General features: G+C 48.6%; 1 protein-coding gene across 1 annotated transcript in view; it reads right to left on the bottom strand.

Annotated features, from left to right (window-relative positions):
* Positions 1 to 6,213: 6,213 nt before the first annotated feature.
* Positions 6,214 to 18,011, bottom strand: part of LOC105564429 (protein espinas-like) — a 17,007-nt gene continuing 5,209 nt past the window's right edge. The window contains exons 3-7 of the mRNA XM_012016784.1: positions 13,247 to 13,783; positions 9,367 to 9,686; positions 7,780 to 8,115; positions 7,086 to 7,513; positions 6,214 to 6,822 (exon numbers count right to left, since the gene is read on the bottom strand). Coding sequence (XP_011872174.1) covers positions 6,569 to 6,822; positions 7,086 to 7,513; positions 7,780 to 8,115; positions 9,367 to 9,686; positions 13,247 to 13,783 — 1,875 coding nt within the window. The 3' untranslated portion in view covers positions 6,214 to 6,568. The remainder of the gene's footprint in view (positions 6,823 to 7,085; positions 7,514 to 7,779; positions 8,116 to 9,366; positions 9,687 to 13,246; positions 13,784 to 18,011) is intronic.

Below are 18,011 nucleotides of genomic sequence, written 5' to 3'. Positions count from 1 at the left end.
AGTATAATATATACATTTATTTTATCACGTTGAAAAATGCGCGCACGCCACTCGAGAGCCGCACCCCTAGGGCCTTATCGGACGCAAAAACAATTTACGCGAGTGGAAGCCACGCCGCACCACTTCCGCAAGCTCGAATTACCTTGAAACGTCACGTCGCGTAAGTAAAAACGACGTTACGTAACGCCCGGGAGAGCCGCGTCTCACAATCGGACGCGAAGCGTCCGCGCCGGCGCGGCGAATCGCGCGCCGAGTTGCACTCGCGCGCGCATGCGCGGCTCCCCGTAAAGTTTCGCCAAGTCCCGAACTCGATCGGAGCCAGCCGCGATTGGAATTTCAATTTGCGAAACGAATCGCGTCGAATCGGCGAAAACGTCTCGCGGAGGTCGACGCGTTCTCCAGCTCTATGTTTCGCGTCGTTTAACTCTCCCCCGCCCCCTCCGCCCCCCAACCGCGATCGGTTGCGGGCTTCGAATTATCGCTCGTGTTTTCTCCTCGGGTGGGTGAATTTTCGAATGCGACTTTCGTTCGCGGCCGCGTCGACCGCGTATAAAACTAAAGGCCCGAACGCACGAAAAAACTTAAGCAGTAAAACTTAAAACTTAAGCGAAATGACCAGTGGCTGTCGAGAACGCGAGCAGCCATTTTGAAACTTAAGCAACGCTGAAAATTCCGACTGGTTGAAATTCTTAAGTATTAAGTCTCACTGCTTAAGTTTCTTCGTGTGTTTCCAGCTGTGGCAACGCGTGCGGCAATGCGAGTCGACCAAATCAGAAGCTTGCCGCAAGCTTCCTGCGTTGAAATTGATATCTTTTGATTCGTTACCGCACGCGTTGCCACAGTTCAACGCGTTTATGGAGTCTTAGCTTAAGCCTGGTGCGCGCTCTCGGCAAGTGGCTCGCGCGGCACCGATCGTCGACCGATCCTGAACGCGAAACTGGTATCGGCATGTCCCGGCCACGCGAGATCCCCCGAGAAAAGACGCTCTTCGATCTTCGCCCTTTCATCGGTAACCCCGATACGACCGTCGCGTCGCGTTCGGCGACCGGCGGGGACCGCGGCTGCGCCTGTTAGCGGTACTTTAGTCCCAATATCGTTCTCCAATTAGACGGTCGATCGGGCCGGCGCGACGCGCACACAGGTGCGCGCAGGTGTATGCCACGCTTTCCCGTACGACGTCGGTCCTTACCGATCGGCGACGCCGATCGCCGGGGGATCGGAATGGAAAGTGGCGAGCGCGCGGGGGGACGGGAGGTGCGATCTTATTCGCTCGCTCGCGCCGATCGCCGTGCGATATCGGTCTGTACGCGACCCCCCCCCCCCCCCTCCTCTTTGCGCGCCTCCTTGCGCGCCTCTTTGCGAATAGCGCAACTATAGTATAACCATAGTATGTTGACTCTCTGTCGGCCCTTTGATTTTTTCGGTCCCGATCACGTGTGGTATTCCGCCATTATTTTGGGCAACAATCCAACGGCGTATGTGTGCGTACGTGCTATATTTTTATTTATGTGTGGTAGCGTATCAACAACCACACATGCAACTCTTCTCTCATGGACTTGACCGAAACAATGTCGGATGCGCAGAAGGGATATCGACGCAAAACGAAACAAATGCGACAGAACGGACCTACTAGTTCGCACCCGACATTTTCATAGTCCAACCTAATTGCCCAACCAATGAGGTAATCGTTGTATGTGTGGTAGTGTAACTTTGATTACGTACACACATAGAAGAAAGTCCTCTATTATGAGATAGGATTCTAATATGAGATGGTAGGTTTCCAATTTCAATCACGAATCTTTTTTCGCAACGATTACACGATCCAACAATGAATTTTCCACTAAGCAGAATTCACACCAAGGGCAATAAATTCATGGTGGAACCAACAGATGGTGCCAATTAATTTAGCAGAAACTCCGCTGTCTCGTATTAGAAGTCTATCTCATAATAGGGGACTTTCCTCTACACACGCCACTGAATTTGGACCAAAAACATGAAAGAATACCACGTGATCGAGACCGAAAACATCAAAGGGCCGACAGAGAGTGAACATACTAGTTTTACCATGGCACAACCTTCGGTCAATTTTTTGTGGCCGACAGAAAATCGGGAGGGGGGGGGGGAGCCAACGCAGAGAGATGACCACTTTTGCGTACGAAAGAACGCGAATGAAAGAACTTTAACAATTTGTCGAACAGGTGTTTCTTCGAATAGAAAAATCGTAGATCCTATTCCGGGTAGTTACGTAACGAGGGGAGCTATACCGTGTAACTTCTTCATCGAATCGAGTCGGAGTTCTTTTTTCTTTATTTTAACATGTGCTCTCTCGTTATGAAACAGGTTGTACAGGCGCTTTTATTCATTCAAGTATCCTCGGGATAGTATAATGCGAACGAGCGCACTGAAGAGCGTCAGTCACGCACCGCGTGACGTCGACAGCCATCGGGTGATCATAGAAATTAATCTGGGAGAGAACTGCTGGAAAAAAAAATGAATATCCACATTAAACGAAATGACAAGTTCCCCTCGAAACAAATCATCGCCGTAAATTGAAGAAAAGAACGTACTCGACTGTGTCATAAACGAAGACGTATCACGAGTTAACCGCGCGGAGAAAGGAAACCCGAGCCATCCGTAAACATCTCCCGGTGGCAGGGAGGGACGCAGGAGGGGAGTCTCGCAACCTCGCGATACGGTCAATTCGCGGCGCGTCGACGGCGACGTATCGGCGAGCCGGTGTTGTGGCACGTCGCGTTCCCGATCGACGAGAAATTTCGTCGGCGCGTTACGGCACGTTGCGAGCGAGAGGGACAGAAGCTGCGCTCGTTCGACCTCCGAAGGCTCGCGCGCGCGCTCCTCCCGTCGTCCCGCAGGCCAAAGCGCGCACGAGAGGCTTTCTCCCGCGTGCGCGGCTCGGAATGCGGCCTCTCCCTCGGCCGGCCTCGAGGAGAAGTCACGGAGGCACGTCGTCCTTCCCATCCGCCGCCCCGTCGCCCCTCGCTCCCCTCCCTCTTTCCCCTCGCGCGCGACGATCGCCGATCGATCGTCGGGGATCGTAACGACCGCGCGCCGTATTACGTGTCATCGATCAATCGCGAGTACCGCGAGGGACGCGGCGGGCCCCGATACGTGGTATGCCGCATCCATCACACGGGTAACGAGCAGCGTCGCGCGCGGTGAATGGACCGCGGGGATTACATACGCGGCGTATCCCCCGTATTTTTACACGCGTGATCTCATGGCTCGCGTGCGCGCGCGACAATGATGCATCGCAGGGACCCCTTTTTCCCTCGCCGAAGGAAAACCACCGTCTAGGCGCATCGAAGACGAATACAACCGCGGACGCGACTCGTATGCAAGACAAGACAAGAAAATGATGTTGAAGAACACAAAAATGATGTTGAAGAACAAGAAAATGATGTTGAAGAACAAGAAAATGGTGTTGAAGAACACGCAAATGGTGTTGCAGAGCAAGACGTTGATGTTGAAGAACAAGACAATGATGTTGAAGAACAAGACAATGACGTTGAATTTAGAATTTAAAATGATGTAGAATGATGTAGAATGATGTAGAATTTAGATTTTAGAAAGATGTAGAATGATGTAGAATTATATAAAGTTTTGAATTTAGAATTTGGAAAGATGTAGAATGATGTAGAATTTAGAATGATGTAAAATTTAGAATTTAGAATGATGTAGGATTCCGTGGCGGCCCACACCAGTGTCGGCAATTGCTAGTCTGATTCGGCCTTAATACGACGAGTGATTGTGCAATTTGAAACTTTTTGTCTCGCGCGGTTCTGCATTTTTCCACCATGTTCCTCCTTCCCAAATAAGACCACGTCGAATGGACCGTATCGAGTTCAAATCCGAGCGTCGTCCGCCGCGAAAGAATAATTGGGATAACGGCGCGTCGCGCCGGTCCCGTTTCATCGGCAGATCGCGGAATCGCGTTTCGAGATTCGGCGCACCGCGCGCATTCTGTTTCGAGCGCATAATTAGCGGGCGGCTACCGCGGCTCGGAAATCGCATGCTCCGCACGCGATAGTTGCGTAACCGCGGCCTGGTTCACGCGCGCGCAGCGCGGTACCGATTTTTGCGGCGCAAGAGAGGCGCGTCGAGTCGCATTCCGCGCCGAGGTGGTGCTCGCCAAGTCTTCCGGCGCGTCTCCTCGCCATACCTCCCGTATAGAAGTATGTATGTTCAATTGCGACCGTCCGTCTCGGAAAAACTTTTACCGAACGGCGTTTATTATCGCGCCGAATCTGTACGTCTTAGTTTTTAAATGTAGAAAATTGCTTGACGAGACGCTTAGCTGGCAAATTCTAATTGAAGAAATTCACCGCGAAAAATATTACCTCAGCCGGGGTTTGAACCTGGACCTCCCTACACTCTAGGCGGGCGTCTCACGCCCGTTGGCAAATCAGTTACTGACGTTAAATAATATAATTCTTTACGTCTTAGTTTTTCTTTCGAAATACGCACTTTATCTGATTTGCATTCCAATTGCCTCCTCCTTTCCCGTCGTTATTACATATTTTTACTTATTTTCATCTCTTCTTTTATTCTCGTCACGTGTAATGTAGTGCCTCCGATGCAAGTCTACGTCGTGATTAAATATCTATAACAGAGATTAAGAGCCTCTATCTCTTTCCGTGGATATTGCATCACGGGGTAAAAAATTCTTGAAATCTCGCTACGTTTTACCGAAAATTACGATACGCGAGGAATAGTTAAATTATGACGCCCATTAATCTCTTCTTAATCGAGATCTATAGCTACTTATTCGAGATATGTAAATTTTAATAGAACAACTTCTCGTAGCATCGACTGCTTCGAGTACGTCCATTATAATACCGTTGCTTAATTTACAGCCATAAAATATACATGATTAAATAGTTTAATAATTAGCTACGAACCCACTTTATTAATCAGTAAATCGTAAATACGGTTAGAAATCTGTTTCAATATTCTTAAAAAGCTTAGAAACACAATCGATACGTACAAAAAATAAGATCCAGGTCTCTCTTTCTTCTTCTTGAGAAAAGGAGGGCGTAAGAAACAACAGGTAGTCACTTGTTCACAGACAGGACAGGCCTGTTACGCCTTAATCTAAGACCCGACTTATCAGATCTTGTCTCAGGCGTTTCTATCGTTCCAACAAACGGGACGGACATCGTTCAAAACGTCGATTAGGCAATACATCAGTGGCGCGCGATGCGTAAGTGCGCGTATGCTAATGACGATCTTTCGAAAGATCCTAGATCGAAGAATGGTAAATTTGAGGACGTAATGGCCATAGAAGTTTGACGTGCTGTCAGATGCAACGTCCCGTCCGGAGCGTGTACGTAATGCGTCCGCGTCGGAGAAAGCACGAGAGTACCCTCCACGAGCGGACTAATGCCGTGAATGATTGTCTCTCTTAAGAGGGGCTGCTACTTTCGCTCTTTCCGCCACTCGACCGTAAATTCCAATTTTCGCTCTCTTGTCCCGCCGCTTTTACCTGAGGATTTCCATACCGCTCGCGTCTAAATATGAAAGCGATCGATTTGTTCGGCCAAGCCGGAGATCTGCCTCGTCCCGAGAGTGCGCCGCATACTTGCTCGTTCTGAAATTCGTTGCGGAAGAAGCCGCGAAGCGCAGCGGTTCTTCCCGTCGGAATTTTGGATATAATTGTATCACAGTTTCGCGCATTATGTATTAATTAAGGAGGAAACGAGGAAAGAAAGAGCAATTACTTTTTACTACTAATTAAAAAGTATCAAAGTTTGTTGCGATTGTCTAATCTCCCCTGGCAAAGAAGAATGAAGCTAATTATTTCCACGCATTGGAAATAATCGCCGTGAGAAAAGTAATCGCGTCAGAGGGCGATTGTACCGAAGTAAACTGTGCTAAGACTGTTCCGCGTTCCGGCTCATCGTTCGCAACGATCACGTTGCTCTAGGATTTTCACCGTCCAAGGAAATGATCCTTAACGAGGGCGATTATCGCATCATCGCGCGGATAAACGATAAACAATCGAATACAGCCGTGAAAAGATAATGCCGTATAATTAGAAGGTATACGCGTCGTCGAACAGCTTCGGTTCTCGCACGCGAATGGCCGATCGCGGGGAAAGAGCGAGCGATTACGGTGCGACGACGGCGCGTACTTTCGTCGCACTTTCGTTTCGCAGGTGGGTAAGATGTCAATAACACAGCGAGACACACGTTATTATTATCATTGTCATCGTTATTATTATCAAATACATTAATGGGGTATTAAAAATAGAGGGACGGGCGCGCACGCTGGATCGCGGCGGCGCGCCGGCGATCGCGTGTCCCGGAAGAGAGCTCGCAATATTTACAGAAGTAAAATGAGTATTATTTTCGCGCTGCCGCGTCGCACGTCCGCGCGCCTCGCGTGCGCGCGAGACGTGCTGCGATGCCGCAGGCGTCGACGGCGCTCGGAGAGACGTGAAAAAGTGCGTCCACTTTGTAGGAACTCTTTCTCGCGCGTCGTTCCTCTCCCCCCTGATTATCGTGACGGCGGGACGACGTCGAGAGTCGTCGAGTTATCGAAGGAGCTATCAAGATACGACGCACTTTTCGGCGTCCCTCTGCGCCTGATTCGACGACGACGAGGACGCGGGCGCGCGTTTCCGCGCGCACGCCACCGCGTCGTTCGGCACGTAGGAGATCCGGACGCCGCCGTAAGCTCGCCGCGGCGGCAGCGCGTAAGCCGCGGCCTCGTCCGAGCTGCTCGACGAGCTGCACGTCGAGCAACAGCTCTCGGCGTCGTCGTCCTCGCCGTCCATCCGTGACCTGGACGTGCCTGCCGTTCCTGCAAAGATGCGTTTTAGTGAGTGAGAATAGCGCTTCTTCCTAAACTATAGTCCTTAAAGTGAGACTCGAAAACTTATGAGTCTATGAAGTTTTTTTTTCAGGGTAAAGGCCTGTGTCCATGATGCTAGAACTTGGTCCAAGTTCTATTTTCGAGAAATGTGTAGCCAATCAACTTGCAGCTTTTATGGAGCTATGAAATAGCAACTAGAACTTGGACCAAGTTCTAGCATCGTGGACACAGGCCTTAAGAATTGTACGCACCCCAAGTTGACGTGCTGGCGACCTCATCGGGTTGCAGACTCCTCGATCGAGACACGTTCGATCGCGACAGCGACGTGGGCGAGGGCGACGACGACGAGTTCCGGTCGTTCGTCGGCGAGAGAGGGATGCGCGACGTCGCGCCGTGATCGTTGACATCCAGGTCTCCCTGGAATCGCACGCGTCGCGACGTCGGCGTCGGCGGATCCGTCTGGCTGGCACCAACCCCGATCCCGGGACTGGCCGGCGATGTCGCCGGCTCTTGCGCCAGCACGCCGGCGGACGCCGCGCCGGCGGTCGATGTCGACACCGACGCCGACGCTCCCGACGACGGCCGCGGGGGTGGCGGCAACTCCGGCATGCTCGACGCGTGGGTAGGCGTGCAATTCTGGATGCACCTCAGGGGTTCTCGATCCCGCGCTTGCATCAGCCTGCAATTGCGATCGCGGTTTGCAACGTTAATGCGCTCCTTGAATAAACATGAATCGTGCTAATGTCCTATCTGCATATTTTAGACCTGGCTATATCTTATCTTCAGTTCCTGTAATCCTCGTTTATTTTCGGCGCTTTGAAATTTTAGTTCGAGCGCTGTTATTATTCATATCTCACATTAGAAGAAGAGATAAAAATGGATCTTGATACTCAAACTTAGATTGCTGGCTCGAGCTTTCGTAACGTAATAAAGCGCCGTACATACCTTCCCAGCTCGCTGCAGTTTTCGTCAGGATGAGAGCCGCGCTCCTGCAACAGTCTCTCAAGGTTTCGCTCCAGAAGTACCCTGTCGAGGCCGCTGGGTCTAGAACCGCTGGAGGGAAGTCCTTCCGCGCCGAATTCGGGGCTCAGGGCGTTCGGGGTGCTCTGAGTGGGCGTCGTCGCCAGGGAAGCGGAGATTTGTTGATGTCTTCTGGTCAGCCGAGGCGAGTGCCTAGGAGATCCGAGGGTGTGCCTCGAGCCTGGAGGAAGCGGAGGTGGTGGCGGAGGGGGTGGACTCGACGAACCCTCACTCGTGGTCATCGTCTGCCTCCTACTACCCCTAAACATATTGTATCTTATCATGTAACTTATTTAGAAAAGACACATGGAGGAAAGTCCCTTATTATGAGATAGGCTTCTAATATAAGACTGTAGGTTTTCAACGTGCAAATTCAAGTCTTCATTCGCAACGATTGCACGATCTAACAATGAATTTATCATTAGACAAATTTAATTCCAAAAGCAATAAATTTCATGATAAAACCAATAAATAATGTTTATTCATTTGGTAGAAACTGCTATCTCATATTAGGAGCGTGTTTCATAATAGAGGACTTTCCTCTATAATATAGAAATGATATTTAACATAATTATTAAAATATGATTTTAATTTCCACATGTCTCGATATTCGATTATACTTAAGTAAGAGTCTATCTCTTAATAATTCTATTCTCTTTCACATTTCACTTAATTATAGTGCGCGGCTCATCAGAGATCAAAATTAGTAAAATTTGGTCATTTCGTCGGACGGTTGTGTTGCAGAGTGCTTCTAATTATTCCTCATTCAGGATTTAAATTATATCCGCCTTTGCGGCGTGCCAAAAATTCGCGACAATTAGAAACGTAATAAAATTTAAATGCGACATTCGGCCCTCCTTGTGCACGCCTCCGAAACGAGGCCGTTATGTATATAAGCCGAATTTAAATTCAACCGCGAAAGGCGTCGCTGTATAGGTGACGCGTTAAGGTGTCTTTAAGCACATGATCCAAGATGCTCGACGCTTCGTCGATTTCGTCGGCGATAATGTATGCCAACGCGAACACCTATCGTCTATAAAATATGCATATGCCGCTTAAAATCACGACCCGTATAAGCCCAAGTAATTTTCTGTCCGCGTAGCAAGATTAACATATTTTAAACGCGAGGTCAAATATGATTGACAAACGATTCATCGATCAATTCTCAGTTATCGCAATTTCAGTCCCGATCAGTCCATCTCGTTAATATGCCGACAAACTTTAATCTAAGTTTCAACGATCTCGCCGCAAGTTCCGCCTCCGAAGCGGAACAAGTTGGACGATGAAACCGGCAACATTAGTATAATTTATCACCGCCGCAATAATTTCTCGGCGTCCGCTACTCGCGCGCGAGCTCGTGCGTAATCGCGGGACGTTAGCGGCGGCTATAATTTTTGCGGACGGATCCGCGCGCGCGAACTCCCCCTCCCAGCCGGAGGCAGGACAATGAAAAGCAACCCCCGTGACCCCGCCGCGAGGCGAGGAGGTATGCGAGAGTCCAGGAGCGGATACCTGAGGAAGGACGGCGGGGGTTGCGGCGGCCCGGCGGAGGAGTCGCTCGGTGTCGTCGGCGGTTCCCCCTTGCTGCACGCTATGCTGCAGTAAATGGCACCGCGTCGCGGCAAGAACGGCCGGCCCAGGAGGGAGGTGCGGCAAGTGGCGCAGCAGAAGCAGGCCTCGGTCGCGTGCCAGTGTTGACCCTCGTGCGACATTTGGCCCTGGTCGACGCCGATGGGCTCGCCGCAGCTGTCGCAGTACTCGGCGAAGGACGCGTCGAAGCACCTGAGACAGTACGGCCGGCCCTCCCGCATCACGTACCGCTGCCCGCCGAGCTGCAACAGTTAATAAACAGGGGTGTATTCCGGGAAGGTGGGCGCTGAGATGTAGGCGCCTAGAATAGCTTCGTCTCTCCCGGGCCGTCCCCTTAAAAAGAGACAGAGCAGCTCACTTGCAGCATCTTCGCTATATCGTAAGATACAGGATTGATCCCCTCGCGCTGGCTGGGCGACTGCCTACTGAGCTACCCACCCTCGATACTCTTCTCGCTTGCATACTCTATTTTGTCAAGTAAAGAATAACATGCCAGTAGCGCGACTCTGGAGGAAAAACGCGCTGCGTGTGTATTTATGCGAAGGTGAAACTGGACCGGGCCAAGAGATCGTTTTACGTTAAAGAAAAGCGCTCGCCGCGTCGATCACGGATATTCGCAGTCGTTCCGTCTTTGCCAGTTTGGAGTCATCTCGAGAGGCAACGAGTTCGTTTAGACGAACGCGAAAGTCGCAGGAAGATGAAACTTGAACGGCGCAATTAGAGCGGAAAGACTGGAAAGAATTTGATAAGAATAAACATGTGTCCTATTCTCTAACTATCGAAGAGGATTTGAAACTCTCGCGGATCACGTCGAAATACAAGATTTACAAAATAGACTCCTAGGAGGGAAGAATACGTCGTGAAACGGCACCGTATCGAAGAACGGTAGCGCATTCCTCAGACACAGAGGGAACATAGTTGTCTTATCTCGCGACGCGGGGAAGCAAGCATAGCTTCGGTGATAATGGCCACGCCGGTGACCGGTTATTCACTGGAGCATGTACTCTACATACGTCGGCGATCAGATAAAGCGTCAGGTTCTTAGAGCTCTCGCCTCTCGTATACGCTCGCGATATAGATACCACGTTATCCCGCACTCTCAACCGGAGAGAATAAGGTCTTATATCATCACTTAGTAAATTGCATCGAGTAAATTTAAATAAGAATCTCCTCCATCCTCCGCATTTTTCCCAGGTTCCCTCGGCGCGGTGATGAATGCATTTACGAGTTCACACCCGAGAGGCCGAACCGCGCGCGCGCGCGCGCGCGCGGGTCGCGGCAGGGCGGAAGGCAGGCGCTGCCTCTCGCTAGAGAGCGACGCTATCTAAGTCGGAAGACGTATCTGGAGATAGAGTCAGCTGGCGCGGGATTATGAATTGCTACGCAGCTGTAAATTCGATAGCGACGTAATCATTAACTCGGCGGCGGCCGCGCGTTTCCGATGCGGCGCGGGCACGATTACCGCGCGGGTACCGTTAGGTCGAAACGCATTTGCCGCGGTATCGTCCTGTGAAAAGAGTCCGATATTCTACATTTATATGTTTACAGACGCGATCCCGTCGTCGCTGCCGCGACCAGTCTCCACGCGGAGAGAGAAGCTATACCGCCGCGCCGTTATGCCACCTGCTCCCCCGTATTTGTAGCCGAGACACGCGAATATCTTCATCCGTCGCTCATAACGAACATGTATATGTAAGGCCCGGTTTCACCAAATGTCGCTTAACTTTGATCTTAATTTAGTGCACGTTTGTCTCTTTCTACAGTAACAGTTGGAAAGAGACAAAGAACGAATTAAGCTAAGCTTAAAGTTAAGCGACGTTGGTGAACGTCGCTTAACTTTAATCTTAGTTGGGTTCACGTTGTCTCTTTCTAAAGTAACAGTTGGAAAGAGCGAATTAACTTAAGCTTAAAGTTAAGCGACGTTGGTGAAACCGGGCCTATGTCTATCTGCAGATGAATCGGTTGGAACAGAAAGGAACCACATGTGCCGTCGAGAGAAAAAAAACTGTTTCACAAGCGTAACATGAATTTTTACACTACACGGAGAGAAACCCTGACCAAAATCATGTACACCAATGCTCACTAATGTCCAGTGGGCGTTACTTTATTTTATTATCTTATTTTATCTTTATAATGGCCCAAAAAGGCCTAACGCTAAAAAAATACCTACATTGAGAAAAATGTCCGATTAAATATAATCGGATAATCCAATTACATGATAACAAACGGATATATCCGATTAAATTGTATATCCGATGAAAAATGTGATAGGTTTTTCAATCAAATTTCATCGGTAATTGCATTTCATCGGATATATCCATAATTTAATCGGAAAACGTAATCGGAAAAATTAACCATCGGACATACTATTTAATTGGTTTATCCGATTAAATTATAGATACATCCGATGAAATTTATCTGATGAAATGCAGTTACCGATAAACTTTGATCGAAAAACCGATCATACGTTTCATCGGATATACAATTTAGTCGGATATATCCGTTTGTTGTTATGTAATTGGATTATCCGATTATATTTAATTGGATGTTTTTCTCAGTGCAGTAATGCTGCAAATTTGTACAATGCCAATTAATATTTCTCGGTCCTTTTTCAGATATATACAGGGTGTCGGATTTGATTTGGACGACTCCAAAGATTACAGTAGATTGGGTCAAGCTGAGAAGAAAAGTTATATACCATTTTACAAAATTCGTAATTATTATCGCGTAATTAAGAAAAACGTCTGAGCCAATAAGTGCACGGAGGAACTGAAGGCCGGACTCGGCAGACATGCAAACTGGTGTATTATTCTCCTACCACCAGAAAAACTTTTTCGGCGCGGTGTCATATGTCGCGCGTTCGCTCGCTGCGCGCCGTTCGCCCGCTCACCGCTCCCCGCTCGTCGACGTCTCTCATCGATCGATGCGTGACTCCACCTCTCGCTAATGGATCTTGAGAGATGTCAACAGATACACCATTTTGCATGCTGCCGAGTCCGGCCTTCCGCTCCTCCGTGTACTTATTGGCTCATTGTCAGACGTTTTTCTTAATTACGCGATAATAATTACGGATTTTGTAAAATGGTATATAACTTTTCTTCTCAGTTTGACCCAATCTACTATAATCTTTGGAGTCGTCCAAATCGAATCCGACACCCTGTATAAATGAAATTGAAACTTAAACGCCATTTTTTAGGACCTTGGCAAGATGGTGGCCATTATATTGCTAAGTGAATCCATATACCGTATTTTCCTACCCTGTACTGCGCGCCATTACTATCGGACATATAACACAGATTTTCCCCTAGCTGGGATCATTATCGTCAGTGAATTCACGTGTTCTAAAAATCGCAGAGTGATTTTTGAAAATTACTTTAATTTAATTTTAATGCTATACTTAGGATGATAAATTTACCCATTTCCCTATTGAATTAAAATTCTTATTGCGAAAAATATTACCTCAGCCAGGGATTCGAACCTGGGACCTCCCTCAATCCGTGACGGGCGTACAATGCCCTCCGCGGTTTACCCCTCGGAATTTTCTCTTAAAATTTACCCTGAAAATCATTCCACTAAAATGTAACGGTAAAATTTCAAGAAACTTTCACAAAATTCTTCAGGCTGCCATGTTGTCCCACGATCACACGATAAATTTTAAGAAAAAATTCTCTCCGCGTACTTTGCCCCGGAGGAGGAGGCCCTTTAAAGTTTTCGTGAAAAGAAAATTTGTCAACATTTTCATTTCAACGCCGGAACGAGAGTCCATTGTTAAAGGACACCTATTCTTATTGTACATTCTTACCTGTCGGTCGCACTCGAGGCAGGCAAAGTGGCGCATGTGCCACGCTCTGCCCTCGGCCTCGGTGCACTCGTCGGCGAGGATGATCTCGTCGCAGGCGCAGCAGCGCGGCTTGAGGGTCTCGGCGTGGTGGCGGCCGCAGTAGAGCCGGCCGTCCCGCCAGAAGTAGATGAGGTCCACGAGCAGCTGGCGGCACACGCAGCAGACGAAGCAGGCGGGGTGCCAGAGCGCGGCCGGGCCGGCGCGGCTCGCCGCGACGGCCATCTCGCCGGCCGCGATCGCGCGGCCGCACTCGCGGCATCCGGCGCCGTGCGGCCGCTCGAGCTGGCTCGCGTGCCCGCGGCCGAGGGCCTCGCGTTTCCGCTGCGCCGCGAACACGCGTAGCTCCCGCTTCTCCTCCTCGGTCAGGCCGCTGCAGTAGCGCGCCTCGTTGTCGTGCGGCGGTAGCTGCTGCAGCAGCTGCTTCACCCGCTCCCGCTCGCCGGCGCTACCCGCGTACGGGATCTTGTCCTCCGGCAGCGCGCTGAAGTACAGATGCACCTGCGAAAACGGACAAGACGGCGAATTGAGATTGGAGTCCCGGGCGAGCGCGGGGGCGGAGGAGACGGTAAGGGAGCGCGATATGTGCGCGACCGAGCCCTCGTGTACCGTAAACGCTAACGCTGGGGCGGGCCACGTGCGGATACGATAATGCGTGCCTTTCGCGATGATTGCACGAGACGACGACCTGTGGTTACTTTACATCGAGCGTGGGACTTGGCCGTATTCGAGGCGCGTTATCTCCTCTTAACGGCCCGCGGAGTGCCGACGCACGTGTCCGCGACACTCGTGCTTGCGCAGAGCGTTTAAAAAAAGGAAGAGCAAAGTAGCAATTTTCAAGATCAAGCGGGCAGATATTAATTTGCCGGGAGTGGAAGAGATCGCAGGACCCGTTTGCCCCGGAAAAATCTCCGTTGGGAGCCGGCGATATGCACGTACACGCGCGCGCGCTGCATCGTCGATTATCAAGTGACCGACAGCTGAAACCGCGCAACGGACTCTCAACTAATCGCTCAGCTCGATTCTCTCCCCGTCCCTTCGCGGACATATGATACGTATAGACAAGGGAAAGAATTTAGCGTCAACCGCAGCTGACGTTAACCGATGGTCGTCGAGACTCGCCCTGGCCGTCGCGAATTCAGATAAGTATCGGGACGGGCACTGTCAACATACCGGAGAGGCCGAAGGAAAACACTGACGCGCGCGGCGGGTTTATCCTGCCGGGACGTAGCGGACGACGAAGGGAGACCAGGGTAGGCGCGCGCACACGGGGGATTAAAGAGCACGCGTACACGGTTTTATCATAGTATAACTAGTATGCCCACTCTGCCATTTGTTTTGCTTTGCGTCGATCCTTTCTGCCGCCATTTTTTTGGTGCGGCCAATGAGACGGATGTTGTATACGTGGTAGTGCGACAGTGTGAAAGGACTTCACACACCTATGTAATGGCACCACGTGAGCGAAACCGAAAAGATCAAAGGGCCGGCGGAGAGTGGGCATACTAGTTGTACTATGGTTTTATCATACAGCGAATTCGGTTGGTTGCACTAGTGCGCACTGAGTGAACATTAAGTCTTGTTTCCAGTCAATTCTTATATTTAAAGATCATCTTAAATACCTCTTGCAATATTTCTCATCCAGAAAAATGGTCTGTACAACGTTTATACGAATTATTTTTTTACTAAATACTCTCTGAACGTGTATTTAATAGCGTTTTCGACTGACTGGAACTGACATGGGTTTTAGCGCTCCCGGAGCCAATGAGACGGATGTTGTATACGTGGTACACGGAAAGAACAATGTAGCTGCTGTAGCTAAGACTTAGCAAAATAGGGACAGCTAATATTTTTAGTTGTGATAGCTCAATATTTTGCTACGACAGCAAACCGTTTGCTGTCGCACCTAATACAATAGGCACAGTAGCAAAATATTGAGCTATCACAACTAAAATATTAGCTGTCCCTATTTTGCTAAGTTTTAGCTACAGCAGCTACATTGTTTTTTCCGTGTAGTGCGACAGTGTGAAAGGACTTCACACATCTATGTAATGGCACCACGTGAGCGAAACCGAAAAGATCAAAGGGCCGGCGGAGAGTGGGCATACTAGTTGTACTATGGTTTTATCATACAGCGAATTCGGTTGGTTGCACTAGTGCGCACTGACAAGTGAACATTAAGCCTTGTTTCCAGTCAATTCTTATATTTAAAGATCATCTTAAATACCTCTTGCAATATTTCTCATCCAGAAAAATGGTCTGTACAACGTTTATACGAATTATTTTTTTACTAAATACTCTCTGAACGTGTATTTAATAGCGTTTTCGACTGACTGGAACTGACATGGGTTTTAGCGCTCCCGAAGCCAATGAGACGGATATTGTGGTAGTGTGAAATCAGTGTGACAGGATTGTATACCAAAAATATGGCAAAATACCACGTGTTCGAAACCGAAAAGATCAAAGGACCGACAGAGAGTGGGCGTACTATAGTTATACGATGGTTTTTAGGTGGAGCGCGCGTGTCTCCGCGCGCGGAGTGCATCAGCCGCGTCGACGCGGGTATTTCCATAAGAATATCGCGCGAGGCGAAACCGCTCTCCTCGCCGGCCATCGGAATTCGCGCGTAATCGAGTTTCTGCACAATCTAGCGGTAAATTTCTCCCGTGTAACGACTCCGCGTACGTTTATGAGTGGCAATAGCGTCGCCGACCCCGCGCATGCTGTTAAACGCTCGGCGCGCGTGGGTCCCGCATACGCTCGTCTCGCTCGCGCCAACCTCGAGACGTCTCCCCCGCGGGAAGTGTCGTGGTAAGCTATCGGTTAATAACACAATAAGGCAATGAAATTTATGGGAAAGTAGACGCGCGCGCGTGCATGGAATATCTGCGGTTAAGAATTTTGAGCGCGGATACGCAATGCACCCCGACAAAAGTTTGTTTGAAATTAAACAAATTTGTTTAAACAATAAATTTATAAGGCACTGACGTGAGATCACAATTCGACGGAATAAAGGACAGAAGAGCCAAGACAGGATGTTACTGTCTGAGGTCCAGTTTCACCAAACGTCGCTTAACTTTAATCTTATTGTTAGTTTAATTCATGTTTGTCTCTTTCTAAAGTGACAGTTGAAAGGGAACAAAGAACGAATTAAGCTAAGCCTAAAGTTAAACAACGTTGATGAAACCGGGTCTAAAAGATTAAAATTTTTTCAATTTATTGCGAAAAATTTACCTCACCGTCTCACCAATTCGACCACTGAGGCACGTGGTAATATTTGTCGCAATGAACAATCTAACGTTATTTCACGAATTTGTTTAAATTATGAACTCACTAGACTTTTATTTAATTAAAAAAACGATTTTTTTACCTCAATAATAAAGTTTATTTAATTGAGACTGGAATTTCTAAGAGAATTCATATCTATTTCTTCAAATCTAGCAAATGTTTTAGTAGAAGTAAATATAAATTTAGTAGATTCAAAGCAATATAATTTCAACGTACCTCATTTGTTTAACCTAACTAAATCTTTTTTCCGCCATCCTTTACAAAATGCGCGGTTTCGTTTGCAGCCACACGGGAAAAAATGCTGTTGAATTAAAAGAAATAATAAAGTTGCTTGAATTAAACGTTGATGTCACGAGCTGCCACAAGCATAAATAATACGCTCCAATTGTATTTGCTATGGATTTTTATTTTAAGCATTGAACTAAATATTCAGATTATTAAGACTATCTGATTTTTCATATTGTTTCCATTACGCAGATATTGTTGATACAACATTATTTTTCTTCCGTGCAAAGACTCGACTTTTGAGAGATAATTTTACTAATTTTTAAGCTGCAAGTCGGTAAAGGTAAAAAGATAGATCTACGGAACAAAAATATATACGTCTTTCCCTTGTAAATTGTTAAGCGTCTTACACTTTTCAGAAGATACATTATCGCAAAATTCAGGAGATAAAACGTGAGTCCCGAGGATATTGAAAGGATTACCGATCCCAACGAGATATCAGTATCTTCTGATTCGCATAAGGATGGCAGATACCACTCGCCGTCGCTCATTACGGATGCAAAATCTTGGCGAATTGCCGCGCGAATTGTTGTGCTTTCAGATACACTCGAGATCTTGGCGCGAAAACGCGAATTGACGGCGTCGTCGTGCCAGCGGGGGCAGGAAGGGGAGTTAAGGCTTAGGAGCGCGAAAAGCTTGTTGCGCGGGATTACCGTCCCCTCGCCGAGAACGCCGAGTCATAATATATAATGCGCGTTAGACGTAATGACACTTAAAATGAGTAAAGAAAACGCGCGGACGGACGCCGCTAGGACGAGGAGCGAAAGCGGGGAAATAAAAGCGGGGAGGAGGGAGGCGGCGGCAGAAGAGAAGAGAAGCGGATTTGCACGCACCGCGGCGCGGAGTCGCGAAATGACCGACGATGTTCGCGCGCGGCGCGCAATATCCCGTCGTCGAGGGGGAGAAGGAGGACTCTATTTCGCGCCGCGCGCCGACGCGAAACGCTCGCGCGTAAACCAATTAATGGACGACGAATGCGTTAGTTAGTTGGCTCTTTCGGCGGGGAGGAATCTAACTTGGCGTCATCCGATTGTACGCCGTCGTGCGTTCAATTATAAAATGATTTTCAAAAAATATCTTGGATCGCAGGATATTCCGGTGTACGAGAGCGTGTTTTCGATCATAAATGTGTTAGAGAAATTTGAAGAAAAGAAAGGAC

Source organism: Vollenhovia emeryi, unplaced genomic scaffold, assembly GCF_000949405.1.
Source record: "Vollenhovia emeryi isolate VEMERY1.0 unplaced genomic scaffold, V.emery_V1.0 DF939165.1, whole genome shotgun sequence".
NCBI lineage: Eukaryota > Metazoa > Arthropoda > Insecta > Hymenoptera > Formicidae > Vollenhovia > Vollenhovia emeryi.
The sequence above is the reverse complement of the archived record's forward strand: the minus strand, read 5'-3'. Positions and strand labels throughout refer to the sequence as shown.